Genomic DNA, 22799 nt, shown 5'->3' with positions numbered 1-22799 from the left:
TCCATTGGGCTCTGTCCGGACGCGCCGCAGTGTCATTGGTTGAGAGGCGTGTCCATCACTGTCAAGCGAGGGCTCCGCCCTCACGGTAGTCCCGCCCGTTTCCCCGCCCCCGGTTGATGGACAGCGGGGACACTGAGACTGCCGTTCGCCATTGGGCAAAGGCCAAACCTTCTTGTAACGTTACTGGGTAAGGAAAACGTCAATCACACGAGCCCCTTTCCGCCCCTAGGGCACGGTCCCGGCGCTGATTGGCTGACACGGATTTCTTGCGCTCTGATTGGCAGCAGGCCTTCCCACCTACTCCGCGCCCATTGGCGGCTGAGGAGGTCATGTGGCCGCCCTTAGCAACGCGCCCGAGCTTCCTTAGCAACGGGCACCGAGGCGCGGGTGGGAACCGGGGACCAGGAACCGGGAATAGGGGATCGGGGATAGGGGATCGGAAATAAGGAATTAGGAACTGGGCACAGAGCCGACTCGGAGCCCCGGGGACCTGCGGGTGAGAGGCCTGAGAGGCCGGGATCTCGGCCTCGGTGGGTCTCGCGGGGGGAACCGGTGGCCTCTTCCCACACACCGGGGATGGGTGGTTAGAAGCGACGCTGACTGAAGGGACGATGGACAAGTGCTCATCGCTGAGAGTGTCCAAGGCCAGACTGGACAGGGATTGGAGCAACCTGGTCTAGTGGAAAGTGTCCCTGTCCATGGGAGGGGGTGGAACGAGATGAACTTTAAGGTTCCTTCCAACCCAAACCATCCTGGGATTCTACAAGAAAGGAGGAAAGGAAGGGCAAGGATGGATAAACCCAGAACCTGCTGCCCTTTAGTCTTTACTGAGCACAGATTTGGTTTGTTAATAAATAGCCATGATGAGGACAGAACTCCCTAAACTCAGACATTTATCCTTCCTGTATCCTTCCTGTCCTATGCAAAAAAAAAAAAAAAAAATCAAAACAAATTCCATAATTACAGACATCTTACACAAGCAAAAGCTTGATGATTCCAGTCCTTCACACTGACTCATTAGCTGTGCACGGTTCTGGAAAGACAAATAGTCTCATGCCTCCAGGGCAACATTAGGGATATTTAAATTTCCATGAAGAATTTCTTCACTGAAAGGGTTGTCAAGCATTGGCACAGGTTACCCAGAGAAGCTGTGGCTGCCCCATCCCTGGAAATGTCCAAGGCCGGGTTGGACGGGGCTTGGAGCAACCTGGGATAGCGGAAGCTGTCCCGGCTCACGGCACGAGGGGGAACTGGATGAGCTTTAAGGTCCCTTCCCACCCAAACCATTCTGGAATTCTGTGATTCTGTGACTGCTGAAAATTGTAGCAGGGCAGTGATCTAATTTATTTTTCCTTTCTGTCCTTTAAGGCTGACACTTCTCACAATGAGTCAGTTTTACAATGACGTCGAGCCAAACATTATCGATGATGAAATGGTTCTGAAAGCCGTTGAAAAGACGTGTCCAGAGGACCTTGGAGAACTTGCCCAAGGGGAAAATATTAACTTTAAGGATGTGACAGAGCTACAGCTTAGCTTTAAAAGTGAGTATCAGAATATATGCATTCTTTCCTTCTTTTGTTAGAAGGTAAAAGAGCAAAGCACGAGGCAGGCAACTGGCAATTAAACAATCACAATCAGCTTGGATTTTTTATGTGAAAAGTAACATCTGGACTTACATTTTTGGTCATCCCTGTGCAAAGTATGAGCGAGCTGATGGGTAACCTCAAAGCTGCTTTGCTTCCCATTGTTATTGTCACTGCTGTTCTCATTTAACATTTATATTGTGGTGACACCTACAGGCCACGGGCCTATAGGGCCCCTCAGTGCATGGACAAATCCAACCCCGGGCAGGCTCTGCCATGGCTGGTGATTGTGTGAGAGCAATTTTGGGGGTTATGGTGATTACAGTCCGATTTGGTGACGTCCTCTGGTCATCCATAGCTTTACCACAGCTTGCCTCTTACTGTCAAACCAGTCGTAAACTTGCATTCAAAAAGTGAAAAGGAAGAACATTTGGCTCAATATTTGAGTATTGGGGGGAGGGTGTTGTAATTTGATGGGCAAAAATCTACTCTCGATTATTCATTGCGTGCTCCAGTAGAATAATGTGTGTATGAGTTGATTTCCTTAGAAAAGACTCCCTTGACCTGATCCTGCATAGATTTGTTTGCACATACAAAATACAGACTGTGTGAATATTTTGTGCATGCAATTTCTTGCTTTAGTGTGCCCTCAGTAAATGAGGATAGCTGGAGAGCAACTGATGAGTTCTGAGAAGAGAAATGGGGATGAGAATGTTCTGTATTTCCTGTCACTTTGGTGCTGATGTTTTGATGTAGTGCCTAACAGCCTGCCCTTGTGATTCTGCTTTTTGGAGGAAGCTAAATGCAGGGATATTGATTAGTTCTAAACTGCAGCCTTCACTGAAAGAGTAGACTCTAACTTCCTCTCCTGTGATGAGAATGCTGGGAGCAGGAGAGTCATTTACAAAAGCAGGAGCTGGGAACTGCTAGACTGCAAATGCAGAGAAAAGCAGAGCTCATCCCAAATGTCCCTCCTGGAGCTGGAAGGGAAAATGAAGGTCAAGGCCTCCTACTGGTGGATTCATAAAGCCACTGGAGTGCAGGGCCATAGTCAGCAGCCCCTCCGCGCCTCGTTGGCCTCACTGATGAGCAGCGTGCACTGGTGCAGGACACTGAGGTTAACTGGGCTGTTTCATTGAAATCTCATCCAGCCAGTGCACCTCTGAGCTCTCCAGGGCACTCATCACACGCTGAAAGTCATTTTGGAGGTAGGACTGGACATGTTTCTCTTGTGCAAGATGGCGTGTCTGGTAAACCGAAAGCTGTCTCACATGAAAAGCAATTTTATTTTATTTTATTTTTTTTTCCCCTGTGGCTTTAGGTATCCTGCAGATAGATAATCTGTGGCGGCTGGAGAATCTGACTAAACTGCAGCTGGACAACAATGTCATTGAGAAGATAGAAGCTCTGGAGAGTCTGGTTCACCTTGTATGGCTTGGTGAGATACAGGCATAGGAGGTTGGGTCCTTCACAGGTGCAGAGCAATCTGTGATAAACCAGGATGTCACCTTTCTTCTCAAACACGACTGATAGGAGCTTTCCCAGGGAAGGCTGTCAGCTGTCTGTGTGTTTCCTTATTTGACTGTCAAATGTCAAAATGCCTGAGTATCAGAGCTGCAAAACAATCCTTCATGTGTTTCAAAACTGGGTTTAATACATTTGGTGTGGCAGGAACAGGATGCTGAGGTTTCAAGGTTGTTTCCAGGGTTCGTATTGTATTTGGAGATGACTTTCAGGAATATTTATGGAAGCACCTCTGTGATTTAGAAGCACGTTTTCAAAGCTACTGCAGGCATTTCAGAGCCTGCAACCCACCATCTTTACCCCTGCATCCTTAAGGGCTTGGTGTCATTGTTGTCCCAAGAAGTGCCTGTCCTTGTAGCCTTATGTGACTCCTTTCAGCTGCACAGATGCACAGCTTGGAGCATTCTCTGGAATTGCAGCCACGTTGCTGGCTGGAAGTCTAAATATATCCTCAGCACGCAGGGCTGCAGCTCGTAAGCACATCGTGAGATGTCTAATGGGCTCTTCCACCCAGTTGTCTGCACTGTTCTGCTCCACAGATGACTGATGCACTTGTGAATCACCAACTGATCACCACAGTGTAAGCAGAGTGTTTTGAAGCACATTCTCATGTTCTGTTTGCCCAAAGGCTGCAGTGGTTCAGCTGCTGCTGCTGCACGAGTGTCTCAGCCACCCACATAACCTCATCAACTGTCTTTGGACTCTTGAATTGCTCAGTACTGGCCAGAGAGCAAATACTGCCCTTAGTCGTGGTGTTAGGATAGATGTTCTGGCAGGAAAAGAGGATGTTTCAATGACTGAAATATCTAAAGTGGGTGTATGCCTTTGCAAACCTCCACTGATGTGGAACTGGGATATGTCTGTCCTATGAGAGTGACCACAACAGTGGCATTGGTGTGGCAGGTCAAAGTCTGAAAGAAACAAGGCAAGGAGTGTCAAATTTGTCACAGAAATTCCCCTCTTAGGACATTTCCCCACCTCTTGTGTTTTGGGTTTCCCCATAAGGCAGAAGTCCCTTTCAGGCTGTGTATGTGGACTCTGCATGGAGTAACTTCAGCTGTTCCTCTCATTTAGAATTTGCATGGATAGTTGCAATGAGATAGGAATAAAGAATGGTTTAATGCCAAGCTTTTCCTGTGGGAGCACTGACCACCCCTGAGGAAAATCTGTACATAAACTCCTAAATCCAAAGCCAGGCTAAATGCAAGGTCTGAATCAGGGCGTTCTGCTGGAAATAATTTACCTTTGATTTCTAAACTCTTCCCCAGACTTGTCCTTCAACAATATTGAAGTAATTGAGGGCCTGGATACCCTTGTCAAACTGCAAGACCTCAGTCTCTACAGTAACAGAATATCTAAAATTGAGAATATGGACACGTTGCAAGAGCTGCAGATTTTCTCCATAGGGAAGAATAACCTGACCAACCTGGAAAATGTGAGTGCTCCCTGCCTTTGAAAATATTCCTTGTCAAAGGATCAGATTTTCTAAAACTGACATTTGCCACTGTGTGTCCAAGCCCCTCCTTAGGGGAGAAAACTCTCCTTAGGATTTCTAAGTAGTCTAATGTCCACTGTGGTTTGGATCCTCTGTCCTGGTGTTGAGTGCTTCCTGCAGCCACTTCTCCTTTAGATTATTGACTCCTGGGGGCCCAGTTCTGCCACTGCTGTCAGCCATGGCAAAATTCCTATTGGCTCCCACGAAAGCTAGAAAAGGGATAAGTGGTTACATATGAGAAAAGGAAGGAGACTAGGATTTATTGGGGGTTCTTTTCAGGGCGTTTTACCCATCTAAGACCTGTGATTTGCCTACCCCATCTGCCTTCTCTCTCCACCCATTGTCTAGATATTCCCAATGTGAATTTAAGTATTTCCTTTCCCAAAAGCACTGGAAACTCATAATTGAGTGTCATGAATTTTGCAGTGGAGCAGAAAACATATTCCAACCTAAATGTAAAAAGAGCAATGAATTTCAAGGCTGTGTTTCCCCAGCAGTTGGAAGTACAGGTCTCTTTCCCTTTGGCACAGGTTGTCTATCTCAGGAGGTTAAAAAGTTTACGGACACTGAACCTGTCTGGGAACCCCTTCTGTGATGACAAGCAGTACATGCTGTTTGTTGTTGCTCATCTTCCAAACCTGGTGTACTTGGACTTCAAGCTCGTGAGAGACACCACGGTAAGATTTCTGCAATTCCCTGCTTGGGAAATCAGGCAACAGCTTCTTACAGAGCCTTTCCTTTGTTGGTGTGCCAGCAATATTCCAGCACTGAGGGCAGGCTCCCTGCAGAAATCAGGCTCACAGAACCACACAGTGTTTATTCTGCTTCCACCTAACAGCTGTGAACCTGTAGGCCAAATTCTATCAAATCTGACAGAGGGGTAAAAGTGTCAGAAGCACAATGTCTTCACAGATTTTGTGAAAATCAGCAGCTGTGTGTGGGAGAGGGGCCTGGTTCTTGCTGCCACAGAGAGGCTGCAATGTGAGTGCAAGTCTTCTTAGAGAACTCAAGGAAATGAGTGTTGAGACAAGGATCCAGGGGGAAGGAAGCTTGGGGGTCCTGCTGCTCACAGAGACATTTATTTCAGTGGCAGACTGACAGACCATCCAGGCAAGGAGGTGCCTGCATGCACTTCCCACTCTTGATTTCTGATAGTTCATCCTCACCAGTAAGCCGTGGGATGCTTTTTCATCCCACAGCTCAAAGGAACAAAGATGAGGGTTTTTCGTTCAGGTGTTTTTTTAGTAACCAAGGAACATGATTAATTGTAAATTTGTTTGGCACAGAGCAGGAGCTGCACTTGGAAGATACACTGCTCTTAGCATAGGACTGGAAGGGCTTTCCAGGTCATGGAGTGCAGTCCCTGCTCATCAGACAGTACGTCAGAGAATTGCATACTTAAATTTGTCAAGCTTCAGTTTCAAGCTAATGAGGTTCTTGCCCCTGGTACTACCTTGCCATCCACTCCTCCAAAGAGCCTTCTTCCTCCCTAGAAAATGTATTAATCTCACTGGCTGATCAAATCAGAGCTCAAATTCTAGAAGTCAAAATAGTACTTCCTGCCAAGAGAGAAAAAAACAACTCCAAAGATGAGAAAATGGAGAGAGAAAAGTTTCCTGGGACTGAATCAGCTCAGATGCACCGAATGCAGAAGCCGAGTAATATGCCAACAGAAAATGGTATGAGGAATGGATTAGAAACTTCATAAGTAGTTTAATAAAAAGCCCACGAATAAATGGAGATGCAGATGTCACTCAGGTGCATTTTCTAGAAAGATCAATTACCTATGCCCAGATTTGTTGAGCACTGCTGGATAATCTAATACAAATGCTTTATCTGTATTTCTCAGAGAGAAGATGCAGTTTCAAAGTATCAAGATCTTACTAAGCCCTTGGAACAAGAGGAGGCTCGGGCCCTTGCTCTTCAGGAGATAAAACAGGCAAAGCAGGAAGAGCTGGAGTACCATGGGGTAGGTTTTCTTTGGCTGGTTGTGTGTTGTCTCAGGAGAAAGAAGCACAAACACATATTGACTTGTCTTTTACATGCTTGGAGATTTAATGAGAGGTTAACATCGACTCTGCTGAAACTAAGGCTTGGATTAATCTCTGTGATCTCTGAATCTCATCTTTTGAATGAAAACAGGAACTGCTGTGGAATACACATGACGTGGGAGAACATAATTCTTTGGGCTGAACAATGGAACTACAGATATAGACCCTGCAAAGCTAAATAGTAAATCATACCCAAGGAATTTATCAGCCTGAGATGAGATTGAGAAAATTACAGGTCTGAGGGAACTGTTAGAATTTTCATGGGGAAGTGACTTTTTTTCTCCTTCACAGTAAGTTAATGGCTTTTCATTAGTTTTATGGTTAAACTCTTCAGGGTTTTGAGAGATCCCTGTAGTCCTGTGACCAGACTGAAAACAACACCAGGCAGAATGGTGCTTTCATTTGTGGCCTGGCTCTGTATTTCAGACCTCTGGAAGGTCACACGGGCTGAAGAGCAGGAGGTGGTTCAGTGACAGGGAGGATGTCTGCATGTTTTCCCTCCAGCCCTCTCCAAAGTCCACTAACACTTTATCTGAAAGGCTTAAAAGCCTTGCAATATGTGTTTGTATGTGATAAGGTCATATATTGGCAACTGGCACAGGTTGCCCAGGGAAGCTGTGGCTGCCCCATCCCTGGAAATGTCCAAGGCCAGGCTGGATGGGACTTGGAGCAGCCTGGTCTAGTGGAAGGTGTCCCTGCTCGTGGCAGGTTGTAACGAAATTCTCTTTAATGTCCCTTCCAACCCATTCTATGATTCTATGATTCTATGATATGAGATTAAACAGTGTTTTCTATCCTTAGGCTACAGAGTTGTAGCAGCAAAGCCCCTGGGATGGGTTTCACTCCAGTTGCAAGGTGCTTTCCTGGCTTGGTTGGTGTGTCTGCTGTGTTGGTGTAACTGTGTCTGCACCAGTGTTCAGCTGCTGGTGAGGTGCTCATGAGAGAGACACATCCTGAGGACTGGCAGCAGGTTGGCATCTTTATTTTACTTATTTTCCTCTGTTTCTCTTCAAAGACAGCCTTTGTTGAGCACCTGAATGGATCATTCCTGTTTGACAGTCTGTATGAAGATGATACAGAAGCTGCCAAACTGGCTTCCCTCCCTGGAGTGGGGGACCTGCTGCAGGCATATCCTTCCTGGGTTTGGAATACCTACAGCTAAAAGGTAATGCCTGGAGTTAAGAAAGAGGTGTACCCACAGGGACTCTTCATCCTTTGCTTTTGTCCAGGGCTGAAAGCTACATTGATCTAAGATCTGAGACAGTCTGTGTTCAATTTTGGAATGGTACCAAAAATTACACTGCAAGACTGTGAGACCACTGACAGCTTTAAGGCTTGATATCTTGTGAAATATGAGGGCTCCAAACAAATGGTTCATATTACTGGCAAGCTGGCCAGCCCAGCTTGAAACATCCCATTTGTAAAACCACTCGTTTCTATCCCCGACAGGTCATGAGATCCCAGCGTTTTAAATTCTCACCGCTGTAATTACCATATTCCTTTTCCTTCCCCTGAACCAAACACAATTTCGGTGGCCTCCTTTTGTGACCCCGCAAGAATCAAGGCTTTGTACTTTCTTTAAGTCTGCAATCCACTTAAAGTTTAAAATGAGCTGGAAGATAAATCTCTGTCAGTTAGATTGTGAGAGCGCAGCCGCTAAAATCGTGTTGAAATTGAAGTGGTGGGAGATAGGAACAGACTAATCAGAATGATACGAGTCGCATATCTCACAACCTGCCAGAACTGGCAACGGGAAGTTTCCAGGCCAGCACATTTTTCTGATCATTGCTCCTACACGGGGGAGCAGAAAGCAGACGCTTTTTTTGCCTTTTTTTCTTTTCTCATTCAGATTAATAGAGTATTGTCAAGGCCAGTAACTTGACCTTCCTTAAAATTGCATTACACTGTTGGGGAAAAATGCATCACGGCTTAACTACAGTAGACTCCAAAAACAATTCCGTTGCCAAGATAATAGCAGAAGAAAAATTGACGTTATTTTTGTGATGCTACCAAGTCAGTAGTTTATTCTGTGCTCTGGCTGTAGGCTCCAGAGCTGTATTTATTAACTACCCAGGCACTGTATTCACACTTGTGAAGATAGATAGGGTTGTACGCTTCCTTCTGCTGCTGTGTCAGAAGAGTCAGACAAGTGTATGTATTTCCTTCTCTTCCTCAAGGCTTTTTGCCCCCTCAAATTGCCACAGCTTTCTCTGTACCCCTAAGGCAGCAAAATCCTCTGCATAAAATGTGAAGGGGTGACCCAGTCCTTCCCCAGACAGAATATTTGGCAGCCTTCTCCCAGCAAGAACCACAGAGTTTACATAAAAGTAGCTTGTAGCTCTTGTTCCTCAGATTTGCAGAGGTAGAGGGAACATAACATGTTGCTCCACTGAACAAGCAAAGCCCTTGACTCTGCTGTCACATACAGGAAGGAGTTTGTCTCAGTTTGTGAGAAACTGTATAACTATGGACTGGAAGAGTATGAAAAACGAGAAGCTGAAGTCTCTGATTTCTACAAAAAACTTCATGAAATTCTATTGGCCAGCCAGGAAGAGAGCAAGAAAGCAATGTTTGACTTTGAAAATCGGAACAAACAGGTAATATTATACTTTTGTTTGTTTGATACATGATTTCTCTACATCATATGCCAGATTTTAATGTCACTGAAAATGAGGGTGTACTCCACTAAAATTAGGAAAATTATTCTGGATTGACACTGCTGTAATGGGAATCAGTTTGATGCCTAATGGCAGAATGACAGAGCGGTTGAAGGTGGAAGTGACCTATGAAAGTCATCTGGTCCAATGCCCCTGGTCAAGCAGGACCACCCACACCAGGCTGCCCAGGACTGTGTTTGAATATTTCCAAAGATGGAGACTCCACAGCCCCTCTGGACAACCTCTTCCAGTGCTCACTCACTGATATTTCCTTACGAGTTTCTTACAATATAAATTTGGGTGAAGAAAAAATGGGGTTTTTTTAGCTAATATGACATCATTACCATAATGTTAAAAGTTTTCTAGTAGTTTATGTTGGAAAAAAATTTGGGAATTGAAATTTCCACCCTTTGGGCAAAGCACAGCCAGTTAATACAGCCTTTATCTATACTGGAAATTCAGTGTAGAACAAAATGAACGTGTCATAAAGTTATCATCTCTAAAGGTAAAGGTCCTTCAAGGCTCTGCAGAAAAAGAGTGGCTAAACAGAGTGGAGTTTTTTAACTTGGTTTTTGCCATCCAGAAAAGTTACCAACATTTAAGAAAATGGATATGCTCAACCTTTCTTTTAGTTTAAATATTTTTATGAAGTTGATTTAAAATATTTGTCAGATTTAATGCCATTCCCCTTCTCTTTGATGTCTCCGATAGCTCTCCCTTCATTGAAAAATGGGGAAGAAAAGGAAGGAAATTGCAGGGTATTCAGTTTATTTCAAGTAATTTTCTGCTTCAGTTCATTTTGTCAACAACAGCTCAAAGAACTATAACAAAAAAAAAAACTCAGATGAAGTTATTGTAATGTATTTCTAGTCTTTTTAAAGCAGAAACTCTCTCTTTTCATTCTATTCAACTGCAGCCACCCATTGTGGCTGCTCAGGGCGTAGCTTCTAGCTGGATCCCTTTCCAACCATGCATAATAGATGGATCATGATTTTGTTTCCACAGGAAAAATAAAGGGGGGAGGTGGTTAAGGCCTGGTAACACTGTCAGCTGAGAGAGCAGGTCCCTGACAAGTGACACCAGCAGAGTCACGAGCGCTGGCTGCAAACCAGGTCACTTTTGTTCCAGTGCCTCGTCACACGCTGACAGCTGCTGAGTCACCCTGCTCCTGGGGCCTTGGACCTTGCTGACTCATGCTGGAAAACTGGCTCCAGCAGCTCTGGTTGGGACACGAGTTGGCAGCACTGCCAGAGTCACAGGATCGCAGGATAGTTTGGGTTGGAAGGGACTGAAGGATCCTCCAGTTCCAACCCAAAGTTTGATGTGCATGTTCAGTTAAACTTGCACTTTAATTCCCATTATACTTTCCATAAAAGAAACCACTAAAAGCAACAAAAGAAAGCTAAAAAAGCAAAAAAGAAAGAAAGCCCAACAACAAAAAATCCAAAATCAAGCCCAAAGAAACACCACAAAGGCCAGATTTTGGCTCTTCATCTTTGATGACCTACAGGCTCAGCTACGAACTGAGCTGCAAGGGCATGGAGAGACAGGACGAGGGAAAGTGGCCCTAAGCTGAAGGAGGGGTGTTTTAGATTGGATATTAGGAAGAAATTCTTCCCTGTGAGAGTAGTGAGGCCCTGGCACAGGTTGCCCACAGAAGCTGTGGCTGCCCCATCCCTGGAAGTGTCCAAGGCCAGGGTTGGACAAGAGCAACCTGGTCTAGTGGAAGGTGTTCCTGCCCATGGCAGGGGGTAGAACAAGATGGACTTTAAGGTCCCTTCTAATCCAAACCATTCTGTGATTCTCTGAACAGGACACAGCATGACTGTTTTCATATAAATATTGGAGGAGTTGATATCAAAACTGAACACAGTGTTTTAACAGCATTTCCCCAGTCATTTAAAATTGCTGGAGGAGTTCAAAAGGCACAGAGGCCCCAGCAGACTCCAGTCTGTGAGCCATTCTTAGGGCTGTTTGTCTGGCTGTAATCCTTTCATGTAAACTCGGGTAACCTGTAAAATCACTGTGCTCTCTGAAGTTGGTTATGGAGCATTAAAGGCCTTGAACTTTGAAGTTATTGCTCCCAGAGGTGCAGCTTGAATGGTTCTGGAGCCTTTTGAGCCTCCTAACTTGTTTACATTGGAGAAGAAGATACCTTGCTCTCCCCTTCCCCCTTTTAACACTGCAAAATTTAGATAATTCGGTCCATTTCCTTTGGGAGTGGTTTTCATCAGAATTCTTTATTTTACCCCATTCCATTCCCACTCAGGAGAAGTAGATTAGATATAATAAAACATATATATTTTTTCTCCTTTTTTTAACAATTGTTAACTTATTTTAAACAGGTTTGAAAAGAATACATTGCTCAGCACAAGGGGATTTTTTTTTTTTGATCCAAGAAAACATAAATCTTGCCTGATACAAAACTGACATCAATATTTAATTCTGAAGGGCAATAAATCCTTGCTGTAAGAGGAAGGCAGGCAATGATAGGTATTCCATATTCAGAATACTAAATCCTGACCCTATGGAAGTCAGTCAAGATACTCCTTGGCGTGAAGTGGATCAGGATTTAGGCCTGCTTTTCTTTCTCCCGAGTAATTGTTAATCTCTTCTTCATGGCCAGCAATGTCAGAAATTTAATATTATTCCTTTTCTTTTTTTTTTTTTTTTGCTTGAAATGTGTCAGAAGGCAAACCAAAGAAGGGCCAAAGTCTTCTGCTGAGGGGAGGATGAGGAAGCATTTTCCCAATCCCACTGCACTGCCCCTGGATCGGGTTCATTAGTGCAGTAGCAAACCTCAGCACTGTTGACTACCCAGTATGTAAATGTGGAGACTTCCCTGAATCATCACATTTCACTTCAGCTAATCAGCAGCAGGAACTTTTCTCACATATGTAACAAGTTAATTAGATTGCAATGGAGTGCTGAACACAAACTGTAAGTAATTTATGTATCTCTGTGTTTAGAGGCTGGATGAGATTCATCATGCCAGGAGTTACGATGTTGCTGAGTCTAAACGAGCCGAGTGCCAGGAGGACATCCTTCAGCTGTCGGGTACACTCATGACCTTGGAAGCGCTGCTATCCAACGAGCTGGAGGTAAGGATCAAGGACACACCTGTGAGACCTCACAGCCAGAACACGGAGGGGGTCACTTTTCTATTCCTGCACCCCTGTTTAGCAGCTCATTCCACAAAGAGGGGAGCACGGGACTTCACTCAGGCTAAAGTTTTGTCTCCATCTTATTCTTCCTCTGCTCAAAGTTGATATGGGTGAAATCAGGCCCTGCACACCTTACAACAGATTTCTGTTTCTCAGAGCAGAACACTGTATGTCCTTCCCATCTCCCCAAGCTGATTTCCCACACTTCAGAGAAAGGGAGGTTGTGCAGTCATTTTATAGGTCTGCACAAGTCACTGCATAGCATGGGGTGTGCATTTGGGATTCTAGAGGTGTAATTCTTTGAAGCTGATCTTTGCTATGAATAAAATTACACACATTCCTGCTCAGGTTACTGCATTTGCTTGCATAATAGCTGCCTTTTGCTCCCCAGACTTTTCCTCAAAAACTAGGGCAGGGCTGCTAATGTGCATCTTCATTTAAGGAAGAAAACCCAAGTAATCTGTTTAAAAATGAACAGGCAGGAGCTGTGGCCTGTGTGCAAGCAGAGGCAGCAGTTTACTTTTGGGAGTGTGGATGGCAGAAATCAGCAGCTCAGAATGGATCCTCAGCGCATCAGGATTGTGCCTTTTAGTGTTTCCTGAGTTGGCCCTCACTATCTGTGGTCCCTGATGGGATGAGCAGAAGCACTTCCCCCTGTGTGCCTTCCTGGATGTGCAGGATTTGGGTATCAAGACATTTAAGTGCAACACTTCACAGATTCTCCATCAGCCATTTCCGAGGGAGGGAATAGGCAGCAGCAATTTTAATTTCTGAAGACTAACCCAAAAGCTGCAATAAGCCCAGGCAGTGGTTATGCTTCTGACAAGAGGCTCTTCACACAGACAAGGAGACATGGCAGGGGGTGGGAATACAGCCCTCTCCAGGCATTCCTTAGGTGAGGGTAAGGAAGGATCAGCTGGCTTGCCCCAGACACTTGGTAAAAGCATCATTCAGTCAACTTCTCTCCAATAAACCGATCCTGATTTTCTGTCCCTGAAGGAGGAAAGAAAATCTTGCAGCACTTTGAAAGCACTTTAAATGCTCGAGGCAGTTTAGTTTCTGACTATGCTAATAACAGCAGTGAGTCCAAATTACAATAAATTGTAGATTCCTCCTAGACTCCCTGACTCCCTGTTATGTTTATGCAAGTTTTCATTGTGATATTTCCTCTTTTTCCCCTCTGTTAAGGAGCAGTTACAGGGTTTTAAAAGAACCATTGATGTCATAGTATCAACATTCATGGAAAATGTTCAAGAGATATATCCTTTTCACAGTGTGTTGGCTTGGACCTCTCAGTGATGTACTACACCTCACCTCTAAATCCACAAATGAGCCATCAGGATAAAAACTTTATTTTTTAATTTTATTTTTTTTAATCAATAGCAAATATCTTTTCCCAGCCTTGAGGAACAGTCATTTAAGGTGCCCAGCTTCTTCCTGTGGAGACTGTGGAGAGCACAAAAAGATCTAAATTCTCCTGTGCTGAAAGTCTGTGGGACTTAGGCAGCTTTCACCCTGTTGAGAATTTTCCTTTCTTTTCCACACAGAGCAGACAAAACCATGGGAAGATCTGGTTAGACTGTTTTCTAGATACATTGCTGCCATAGTAGCCAATGAAATACCTACAATTCTTGTTGAAATTTCTTTAAATGGCCTTCATTTTTGTGTTTGTGATGTCTTCTGGAAAACAAGGGAGATGAGAACACTGAAGTGCTTCAGTGACAGGTTACGCTGCTTTAAATCTAGAAATCTGTTGGCCTGGTGCAAATAATTGCACTGCATTCAGAGCTCAGCTTTTACCTGGAGGCCTGCTCTGATTTCCCTTGCAAAGTTGGGTCCTCTCTCAGTTCTGTCTCATTTTTAGCAGTGAGATGAGGCCCAATGTGTGATTAAGAGCTGAAAGTAGATACCCTCCACCACAGCAGCTTCTGGGGGCAGCCAGGCTCCTTCCTGCAAAAGCCACCATGGACACTTAGTCCCAGTTACAGGAAGTTGTTTAATCTCCACTGGTGAGGGGTGTGGTCAACGTTTTCCTTGACATCTTCTGTACGATGGGCCAGTGCCGGGACCTGGAAAACCAGCACCATGAAAAGCTGATGGAGGTTGCCCTCACCACATTGGAGAAATCACTCAAGGGCAAGCTTGAGGAGGATTTGCCAGCTGATGTTCAAACGGTGAGGGCACCAAAAAAATCCATCTCTGGTAGGGAGTCAGCAAACAAAGGAGGCCACAGCCTCTTCTCTGAAGGGACAGGATTTCCAGGAGACTCAGTGCTGCCAGAGCCATCCCTGAACCAGAGCATAACCTCCTTCTTAGAGGCCCCACTTGGCTCTGGACATCTCCACTGACTAGGAGAGGGGATAACTGCACTGCACGTTTCCCTGGGTGCTGCCAGAGCTGGTGGCAGCAGCTCAGGAGGGATGCTGAAGAAGTATCTCTGCTGCCTCCAGCACAACTCAGTGCTCTGGCTGATTTCCAGGCACTCAGGCAGCATCTTTGCAGCATTCACTCGCAGCTGGTTTTGTTCAGACTCTCCCTGCTCCCACAGCAGAATCTCAACAGTGCTCTGAATTTCATGCACCGGGGCTCTGTTTGCCTCAGTGATTTCAAAAGCCCTTCTTGGAGATCCCCCAGCCCTCGAGCTGACCTGGAGGCAGGACGTGACATTTCAAATGGAGCCTTCCACCGGCCCCTCAGTCTTGCTGTGAGAGCAAAGATCCCAGGAGCCTTCCCAAAACCACGGGGATTGTTGCAGTGCTCCTGCTGCCCTTTTTGCCTTTGTTATTCCTTCGTTTAGTGTCTCAATTACTTGAGTTTGCATTAGCTGTGGTTTTGCTCTGTCCAGATTATCCCAGCCTTCCGTAACTCCAGGTAATCAAGAGCTGACAGACACAAACCAGACCCCTGAGCCCCAGGGGGAGCTCCTTGCTTTATTGGCCGTGCAGATGGTGGTGGTTCTGCTCCGCTGCCACGCACCCATTTTGCCTCACTGCCATCCATTTCCAGGGAGAAGCAATCTCCATTTGTCCAACAGCTGCACTTGGCTGCAGAAGAGTCATTACGGGTTAGCAAAGCCACCCTCTATTTAGAGCCACGGGGGAAGTCACTGCTTCCATTAGAAGCTGGGACTCTCCAAAAATGAAAATTTACAGCCAGTGCCACCAGTGCAGGAGACCCTTCCAAGTGTGATTTTCCATTTCCAGGGATGCTGGAGCATATGCAGCCATGCTTCAGCACCAGCTGCACAGGAGCCCTGCCTGCACATAGTTCCCAGCATGTGAAACCAAGGTTGCTTCCTCAGTTTCCCAACCTGCACTAGGGATAAAGCTCCATTACACCGTAGTAAGGCCAAGGGTAAAACATTGGATTCATCCCCATGACTAGAGATATACCAGTTCAAACAGAGGGGTGATTTCTCCCCTGGAGCACTGCAGTTGCTGTTCTGCTCCCTCCGAGCTCTGCTGCTTTCATTGTGTGCCCACCCCCTCCCCTCATCCGGTCACGTTACCTCCCAGCTCCTCGTGGACAAAAACACCATTGTCAACGCCGTCAACATGTCCCACAGCATCCGCCTGCGGAAGATTGATAAGCGGGAGAGCGACATGCTCTGCAACACCTACCACTGGCACATCTCCGTGACAGAGAAGGTAAGAGACCCTTGTGCTCAGGGGGACAGGGCACAGACAGCTCTGGCCCAGGTGGCAGGGCCACTGCGAGGAGAGACCCTCCCGGACCTTTGCTGGAGCTCTCTGTGCTCCAGGGACCCCGGGAAGGGACCCTGACACACCTGCAGATTCACTGCTCGGTTTCAATCTGTCCAGGCTTTCCAAACTGAGAGCGACAGAAACCGCGCCTGTATCAAAAGGATCATGTCCTACATCAACACTCTCCAGAAGGAGCTGGATAACACAAAGATCTAGGAGCCTGTGGAATAGGGCTGGGCAGCTGCCTCAGCTGGGGGCACACAGGACAGCCCCCAGCAGGAACAGCTGCCTCTATGCCCGAGCTGCCTGGGACGTTTCCAACCAAAAGCACGTTTCTTCCACCCCACCATAAACCGCAAATAAAAGCTACTTCTTGACTCTGGAAAAGCATCCGAAGCTCTGTCTCTTCCATCATGTTGGCACGAAGCCCGTGCAGGCAGCTCAGACCTGGTCACAGGGGGTTATGGATCAGCTGTGAGCTGATTGAACCAAATCATCGTAGCATATCATGCCTGAAAGCTTCGGTACCTGCAAGCACAGTGGCAGGAACCTGTGAGCCGCAGGCACGAGGCAGCAGCTCAGGAGAGGAGCGCTCTCCATCAAACCACCCCCGAGATAACAGCAGGTTTCCAGCTCAGCAGGCACAAGGCTGGCGGGGGCTCCGCATGCCTGGGAGCCTCATCTTCCCACCGCCTCTCGCAAGCGGCTTTTCTGCAGCGTGAGCAGAGCAGCCCCCAGCCAGCAGGAAGGGAAATCAATGGTTCCACAGGAGCTCACGCGCCGCCGCTCGCGACAGCCAAGCGAGGAGTCATTAATTCCCCTCCTTGCTCGATGACAGCCGCTGCCACGCTCGCTTCTGGACAGCTTCTGAGGAACGGTGCTGGCCGGGGCGGCGCTGCTCCAGGCAGGCAGCAAGGAGAAGGTGGGAAGGTTAAACGAGAGGGTGGCTGCCTATGCACACCAGGGAGGGAGCGGGTCTCTCAGAAAACCCCGTGGCTGGTGCTGCCTGTCAAACACTGATTTATTTCATCCTGCTCCGTGCTTCTGAAAATGGCTGGAGCCCAGGTTGCCCTCCTCTTGCTCCAGGACTGCACAGTTGTTTCCTTGCTATCTCCTCAGCTGCATGGAGAGGCTGGCACAGTAGCTAAGTGTGTGCTCCGCTCCATGATTTTAAATGCCTGGAGCTATCCCAACACCTGCCCAGAGTCAGGCAGCTCAGGACCCACCCCATGGTTTGGTGATTTAAACAAAGAAACACACAGCTTTTGGTACCTCGCAGGGGCGAGCCTTTAATGGAACACAGAGACCCTGGTGTTACAGGCAGGCACGCCGAGGGATGAACAACAGATGCAGTGGAGTCTGTTTTCAGATTTCCATAACAAGTGTGTGTCAGGAGCTGGCAGCTATGAAGACATGTGGCATATGCTGGGTATGTCTGTGCCGTGCCCTGCCCAGGAAGCTGTTTCTTCCACAGGAGCTCCTCAGATGAGTTACAGACGCCAGGAATGGATGGAACTGCTGCCCTGGGGAAGCTCACCTTGACCTTTCCTCCTTGTGGGCTCAAACTGCTGGCACTGCACTGCAGCAGGCAGGCCGAGTGAGGAATTGCCCACAAAATCATAGCATGTGAGGCTGATCCCAGGGAAAACAGGATGGCAGGAGTGCTGGCCTACCATCCACTGGGTCAGGCCAGCAATTCCCAGGTGGGAATTTTCCCCTGTGCCCAGCCCAGCTGCCTCAGTCCTGCAACAGCTTGTGTTTTACAGTCGAGCTCTCTGAACAGAGGTGAACAAAGAGAGTCCCAGCTGCCGTGCGGGCACGGAGCTCGCACAGGTCGTAGTCGTGGGCCCACTCCACCTTGCCCCAGCGCCGAATCTGAAGGAGAGGAGGAACATGGACTATACTCAGAGCTGCTCAGCAACTTTCAGCCTGTGTCAAGCACAGGTAACCCCCCAGAAATGTTCTGATCATTGACTGCTGGGTTAAGGACATCTCCAGATGAGGACATGCTCCATCTGTACTGGGGTCTGAGGCAAAGCCCCTTAAAAGGACGATGAAAAGATTCCCAACTTCAGCCACTTTTGGGGAAGGGAAAGCTTCACACCAGGCTAATTTCCAGCAAGCTTGGTAGCTTGGCATCTACCAAGGCCTCCAGGTTGGATAACCCACAGAAAGAGAAGCCAGCCACAACTTTGCACTTCAGATTAGAGAAGGAGAAAAGCAGCCATCTGGGTTCTGTGAAAAGAAACTGGCAGCCCTGGGAGCACTCTGGGCTGTTGTGCCCATGGTGTTGCTCTGCAGCAGTACACTCCAAACGCTCTCAGACGTGGAGACTGGTGGAGTGGAACGTCTCCTGCTATAGCAGGCACTTCCCTTGGCAGTTATTTGTGGTGGGGGATGCATTTGTCATGCTGAGATTATTGCTATTTGAATTATAGGGCTGTTTTGTAACATAATTTACCTGGTATTCTTCCTCCAGGCGAGACAGAAGCACAGCTTTCTCTACTGTAATGTGCCTGTCAATCAGGCCCATGGACAGGATCAGCGATTTCAGCTGGGTGATTACAAATTCTATACCTGGAAGGGAATAACCCAAAACAAACAGGATTCATGGCTGTTTTCTACAGCTTTACAGCACCATCTTCACACACTCTGAAGAGGCAGGGAGGGTGTGATAACCCCTCAGGGAGGGCCAGTGATCCTCCCACCTGCACCTGGACACTCAGATCTGTTGTTTAACAGCAGGCACAGAGCACTGTGCTGGCCCTGCCACCAGTGACAAAGGCCATGCCCTGGACTCCACCTCCTTTTAGTCTGCTACAATCCCTCCTCCCTGTGCAAAGGGAAGAGATACCCATCCAGGCCTGAGCATTCTGTGTCTTTTGTGGGTTTCACTGCCTGCTGCTCATTCAGGTCCTGAGTAGAGCAAATGTCACTTCATTTCTTTATCTTTTAGGTGTCATTCAGCAGGTTCAGGCAAGAACAAGTGGGTTATAAGGATGAAAAAGTGAGGACAGTGCACAGTGTGGGCACTTTGGAGTACTAAGCCCCATTTCTTTTCCTGGTAACAAAGCTGAGGATTAAATAATTAAAAGGTTTGGCATTAAAGAAGTTATTTGTGCTAAGGGAGCAACCAGCTTATGGGACAGCACGGTCAGACCCTGAACAACAGTGGCACTGGGGAGACTCCCTGCCCATGACAAACACAGCTCAGGGCCTGGCCTGCAGATTTAAAACATAAACCTCAACACTCTAAGCAGGAGAAGAAAAACATTATGGACACTCCCTGCCCTGTGGAGAGAAACCACCTCCTCAGTGGCCCAGGCTGAGCCGACAGCTCCCGGCCCAGCCTCGCTCACCTTGCAGGGCCCACATGTTGTAGGATGCCAGATGGCTGATGAAGGTCTCCTTGGTGCTGGCTGGGATGTTGGGCCCCAGGATGCTGGTCGAGGAGCCAATTGTCACATTGTACCTGGAATGACACCCAAGCCCTTGGAAAACGCCAGGGCTCGTGGAGCTGTGGCTCTGGCAGCCACAAGCACCAGAGCTCCTGGGCTCAGCAAGGCAGGGCATAATCAGACAAAACCACCTTTGAGCTCTTACCTTTTCTCAGCCCAGTCAACCACTGGATCCCATTCATTCTTTTGCAGCTCTGCCAAGGCTGGAGGCTCCTCCACACGATAGCTGGGACAAAACCACACTGGATGGTCACTCCCAGTCTGGGACACTCCTCTGGGAAGGACACTGACCCCACCAGACCACAGCAAGAGCAGCAAGGGCCTGCTGTCCACCCAGGTAGCAGTGACTGGAAACAATCCCCCCACTCTTCCCTAAATTTGGAGCTTTTTGTTGTTCCAGGAAGGACAATTCTTTCTTACTACAAAACAGAGCAATGAACTGGCCAACTGAAAATTGCAGGTAGCCCTCAAGCCACAAGATGCAGTGAGGTTTAGCAGTTAGAGGAGGGGACAAATCCCACTGGAACTCTGTGTGGAGCCACTCATGCCTCTCCTTGCCCAGCAGCTCAGTTCAGCATTCCCTGCTCCCAGTCTGACCAAAGCCATGGGGGAGGGCCAGGGGCCTGTCTCACTCTCCCTCCAGGAGCTGTGCAGCTGCCAGTGGAGTCTGGGACTGTGAGACAGGAGCTTGGGCATGAACAGGCTTGGTCCTGCAGCCCACAAGGACTTTAAGGAATGAAGGGCCTTTTCCTACTGGTACAAGAAGTCTGAGGTGTCTGTACTGGCACAGGAGTACGTAGGACTGGTCTAAACTAATTCAAACCCTCAGGCCCAAACCAGCACAGATCAGAACCCTGCCATGACCAGGTTACAGCAGACATTTGCCCTCACTTTCCCCAACCACCTTCCCAAAATCCAGCTGGGCCTCCACCTCGTACCAGAGAGTGTCTGTCTCCAGGAACTTCACAGCCGCTCGGATCAGCTGCGTTTTGTTTCGCTGCGTGGGATTGTCCAGCGCCGTGTTGCACAGAGTGGTCTGGGGATAAAGGCAGTTTAAACTGCTGTTATTCAAGGCTTGGAGAGGCAGCAGCTTCCATGGTACAATGTCAAGAAGAAGCAGAGGAATTCATGGCACATGGAGAACCGAGGGGGGGCAGCTAAAAGGGAGTGCAGGGCCAGAACGTGGCTCGTGTAATAGGAATCTTCTCCAAATCTTTCAGAACCCTTGGGAGTAGCCCATTAAGCAGCAGGGAAGAGGGCTCATGGACTGCTCCAGAGCTCATCATTTCCTCCTGTCCCTCACTATTCCCAATAACACTGTCCAGCCCCTTCTCAAGGCCCCACAGTGGCAGAGATTCCCCCTAGACAAGCACCTAGCCATGATCTAATCACCCTCACAATTGCAGGGTGCCCAGAGAAAGTCCTGACCTCTTGTCCCTGTTTCCATGGGCATCAGGACAGAATCAAAGAATCTCTTAGGTTGGAAAAGAGCTCCAAGATCATCAAATCCAACCTTTGACCAATCACCACCTTGTCAACTACATCACAGCACTGAATGCCACATCCAGTCATTAGGAGCAGGACAACCTGCTCCCTCCACATCCTGCATCTGGAGACCGTTTGGAGGTCTCAGCATCCCACCCTGCTGTGCTCACCAGGTGCATTGTGTAGAACTTGATGGTGTCTTTCTGGGAATCCCACTCTGTTGCCACTGCAATGGCCAAGGCCTCGCTGGGGACAGTGAAGAGCTTGGCCTGGGGCGTTTTCAGCTTTCGGTGGTCCAGGTTTATTTCAAAGCCTCCTGGGGAATCAGAGTAGAAATCCTGGGGAATCAAAGAGGAGCAGGCACTAAGGAACAACAGACAACCCCACAGCAGGAGCAGAGTCAGAGCTGGAGCTGGGGGAATGAGGGACCAGGAATACTCAAGTTTCCCACCACCACTTGGAAGCTGTTTCCCACCACGCAGCTTCGCCATAGATGAGGAAGGGGCAGAGCAGCTGGTGACAAACACCCCCCTCCCACAGCCTGGACTGTGGGACCCAGGCTGACGTGGTGTGGGGTGATGATATCCCTCCCAGGGACCATCCTGTGGCCCTACTCACCTTCTCCTTGCGAGATGCTCACGTTCTGGTAGAACCTCTTCCTCTCTGGGGACAGAAATAGAGTCACTCAGGTGGCACTTAAAGGAGATTCAGCCCCTTCCCTTGCTCCCCATCACGGCCCAGAACAGACAGAGCCCCTAGTGTTGTTGAGGTGGCCTGGCCACAAAAGTCCAGCCCTTCATCCACAGTTTCCCAGCACTGCACTCCAGTGAGCTCCACTCAGCTGGGAAGCACCAGGAAACCGGTGACAACCAGAGCGCACAGCTGGGAAGTGAATGGAACCAGCTGCACTCCTGCCAGGCTGGGGGCTCAGCTCCCTCTGCACTGGCCTCCAATGAGTTCTAGAGCATAGCAGGGGTGGTTTCCAAAGCAGACCTGTCCCAGCACTCCCAGTTTCACTTTGGGGTCAACCTTTCCAGATTCTCCCCCTACAATCATGTTTGACAAATTAATCTCTCAACTGCCTCATCCAACTCTCTCCCTCGCTGCTTCACAGAATCACAGAATATGCCCAGTTGGAAGGGATCCACAGGGATCATGGAGTCCAACCCTCAGCCCTGTGTAGGACCATCCCCAGAGTCCCACCCTGTGTCCCAGAGGATCATCCAAATGCTCCTTGAGCTCTGGCAGCCTTGGTGCTGTGCCCACTACCCTGGGGAGCCTGTTCAGTGCCCAACCACCCTCTGGGGGAAGAACCTTTTCCTAATATCCAACCTAAACCTGCCTTGACACAACTCCAGGCCATTCCCTGGGGTCCTGTCCTTGGTCATCACAGAGCAGAGATCAGTGCCTGCCCCTCTTCTTCCTCTCCTGAGGAATTTGTAACTGCCACGAAGTCTCCCCTCAGTCTCCTCTTCTCCAGGCTACTCAGCTTGGGAATACACCTGCTCCATGCAAGGTGAGCCTGAGGGAACTGCAGGTCTCGTTTTAGGAGCAGCCTCCTTCCCTACCAGCACTGCTGCCCACACTCCCAACACCTGAGAGCAGGACTACACATATTCCAAAGGCTCACATCGCTCCCACAAGGCAGGAAGAATCCACAACCCATTCCCTTGACAAC

At 48.0% G+C, this 22799-nt stretch overlaps 2 protein-coding genes across 5 annotated transcripts; one reads left to right on the top strand and one right to left on the bottom strand.

Moving 5' to 3' along the window:
- Positions 1-274: 274 nt before the first annotated feature.
- Positions 275-16560, top strand: DRC3 (dynein regulatory complex subunit 3). Of its 4 annotated transcripts, none has more exons than XM_017823023.1 (13): positions 275-387; positions 1369-1541; positions 2905-3021; positions 4376-4542; positions 5133-5279; positions 6452-6571; positions 7669-7781; positions 9076-9250; positions 12280-12411; positions 13663-13733; positions 14525-14648; positions 15990-16121; positions 16296-16560. In XM_017823023.1, the coding sequence occupies exons 2-13, from the start codon at positions 1385-1387 to the stop codon at positions 16392-16394; spliced, it is 1554 nt and encodes a 517-aa protein (XP_017678512.1). In that variant the 5' UTR covers positions 275-387; positions 1369-1384; the 3' UTR covers positions 16395-16560. The 4 variants fall into 4 exon arrangements, with proteins under 4 accessions (XP_017678512.1, XP_017678510.1, XP_017678513.1 ...); XM_017823021.1 differs by having other exon boundaries at positions 387-496; XM_017823022.1 differs by lacking the exon at positions 275-387 and adding an exon at positions 407-530.
- Positions 16561-17441: 881 nt separating this feature from the next.
- ATPAF2 (ATP synthase mitochondrial F1 complex assembly factor 2) lies at positions 17442-22177 on the bottom strand. Its single transcript, XM_017823044.1, is given in 9 exon segments — positions 17442-18053; positions 18640-18755; positions 19538-19650; positions 19782-19862; positions 20575-20672; positions 21292-21437; positions 21740-21799; positions 21802-21957; positions 22069-22177. Coding segments are annotated over 9 exon segments (1017 nt in total). The 3' UTR covers positions 17442-17915.
- Positions 22178-22799: the final 622 nt, after the last annotated feature.

The sequence above is a fragment of the Lepidothrix coronata genome, unplaced genomic scaffold (assembly GCF_001604755.1).
Source record: "Lepidothrix coronata isolate B3197 unplaced genomic scaffold, Lepidothrix_coronata-1.0 Scaffold101, whole genome shotgun sequence".
NCBI classification, from domain to species: domain Eukaryota; kingdom Metazoa; phylum Chordata; class Aves; order Passeriformes; family Pipridae; genus Lepidothrix; species Lepidothrix coronata.
The sequence above is the reverse complement of the archived record's forward strand: the minus strand, read 5'-3'. Positions and strand labels throughout refer to the sequence as shown.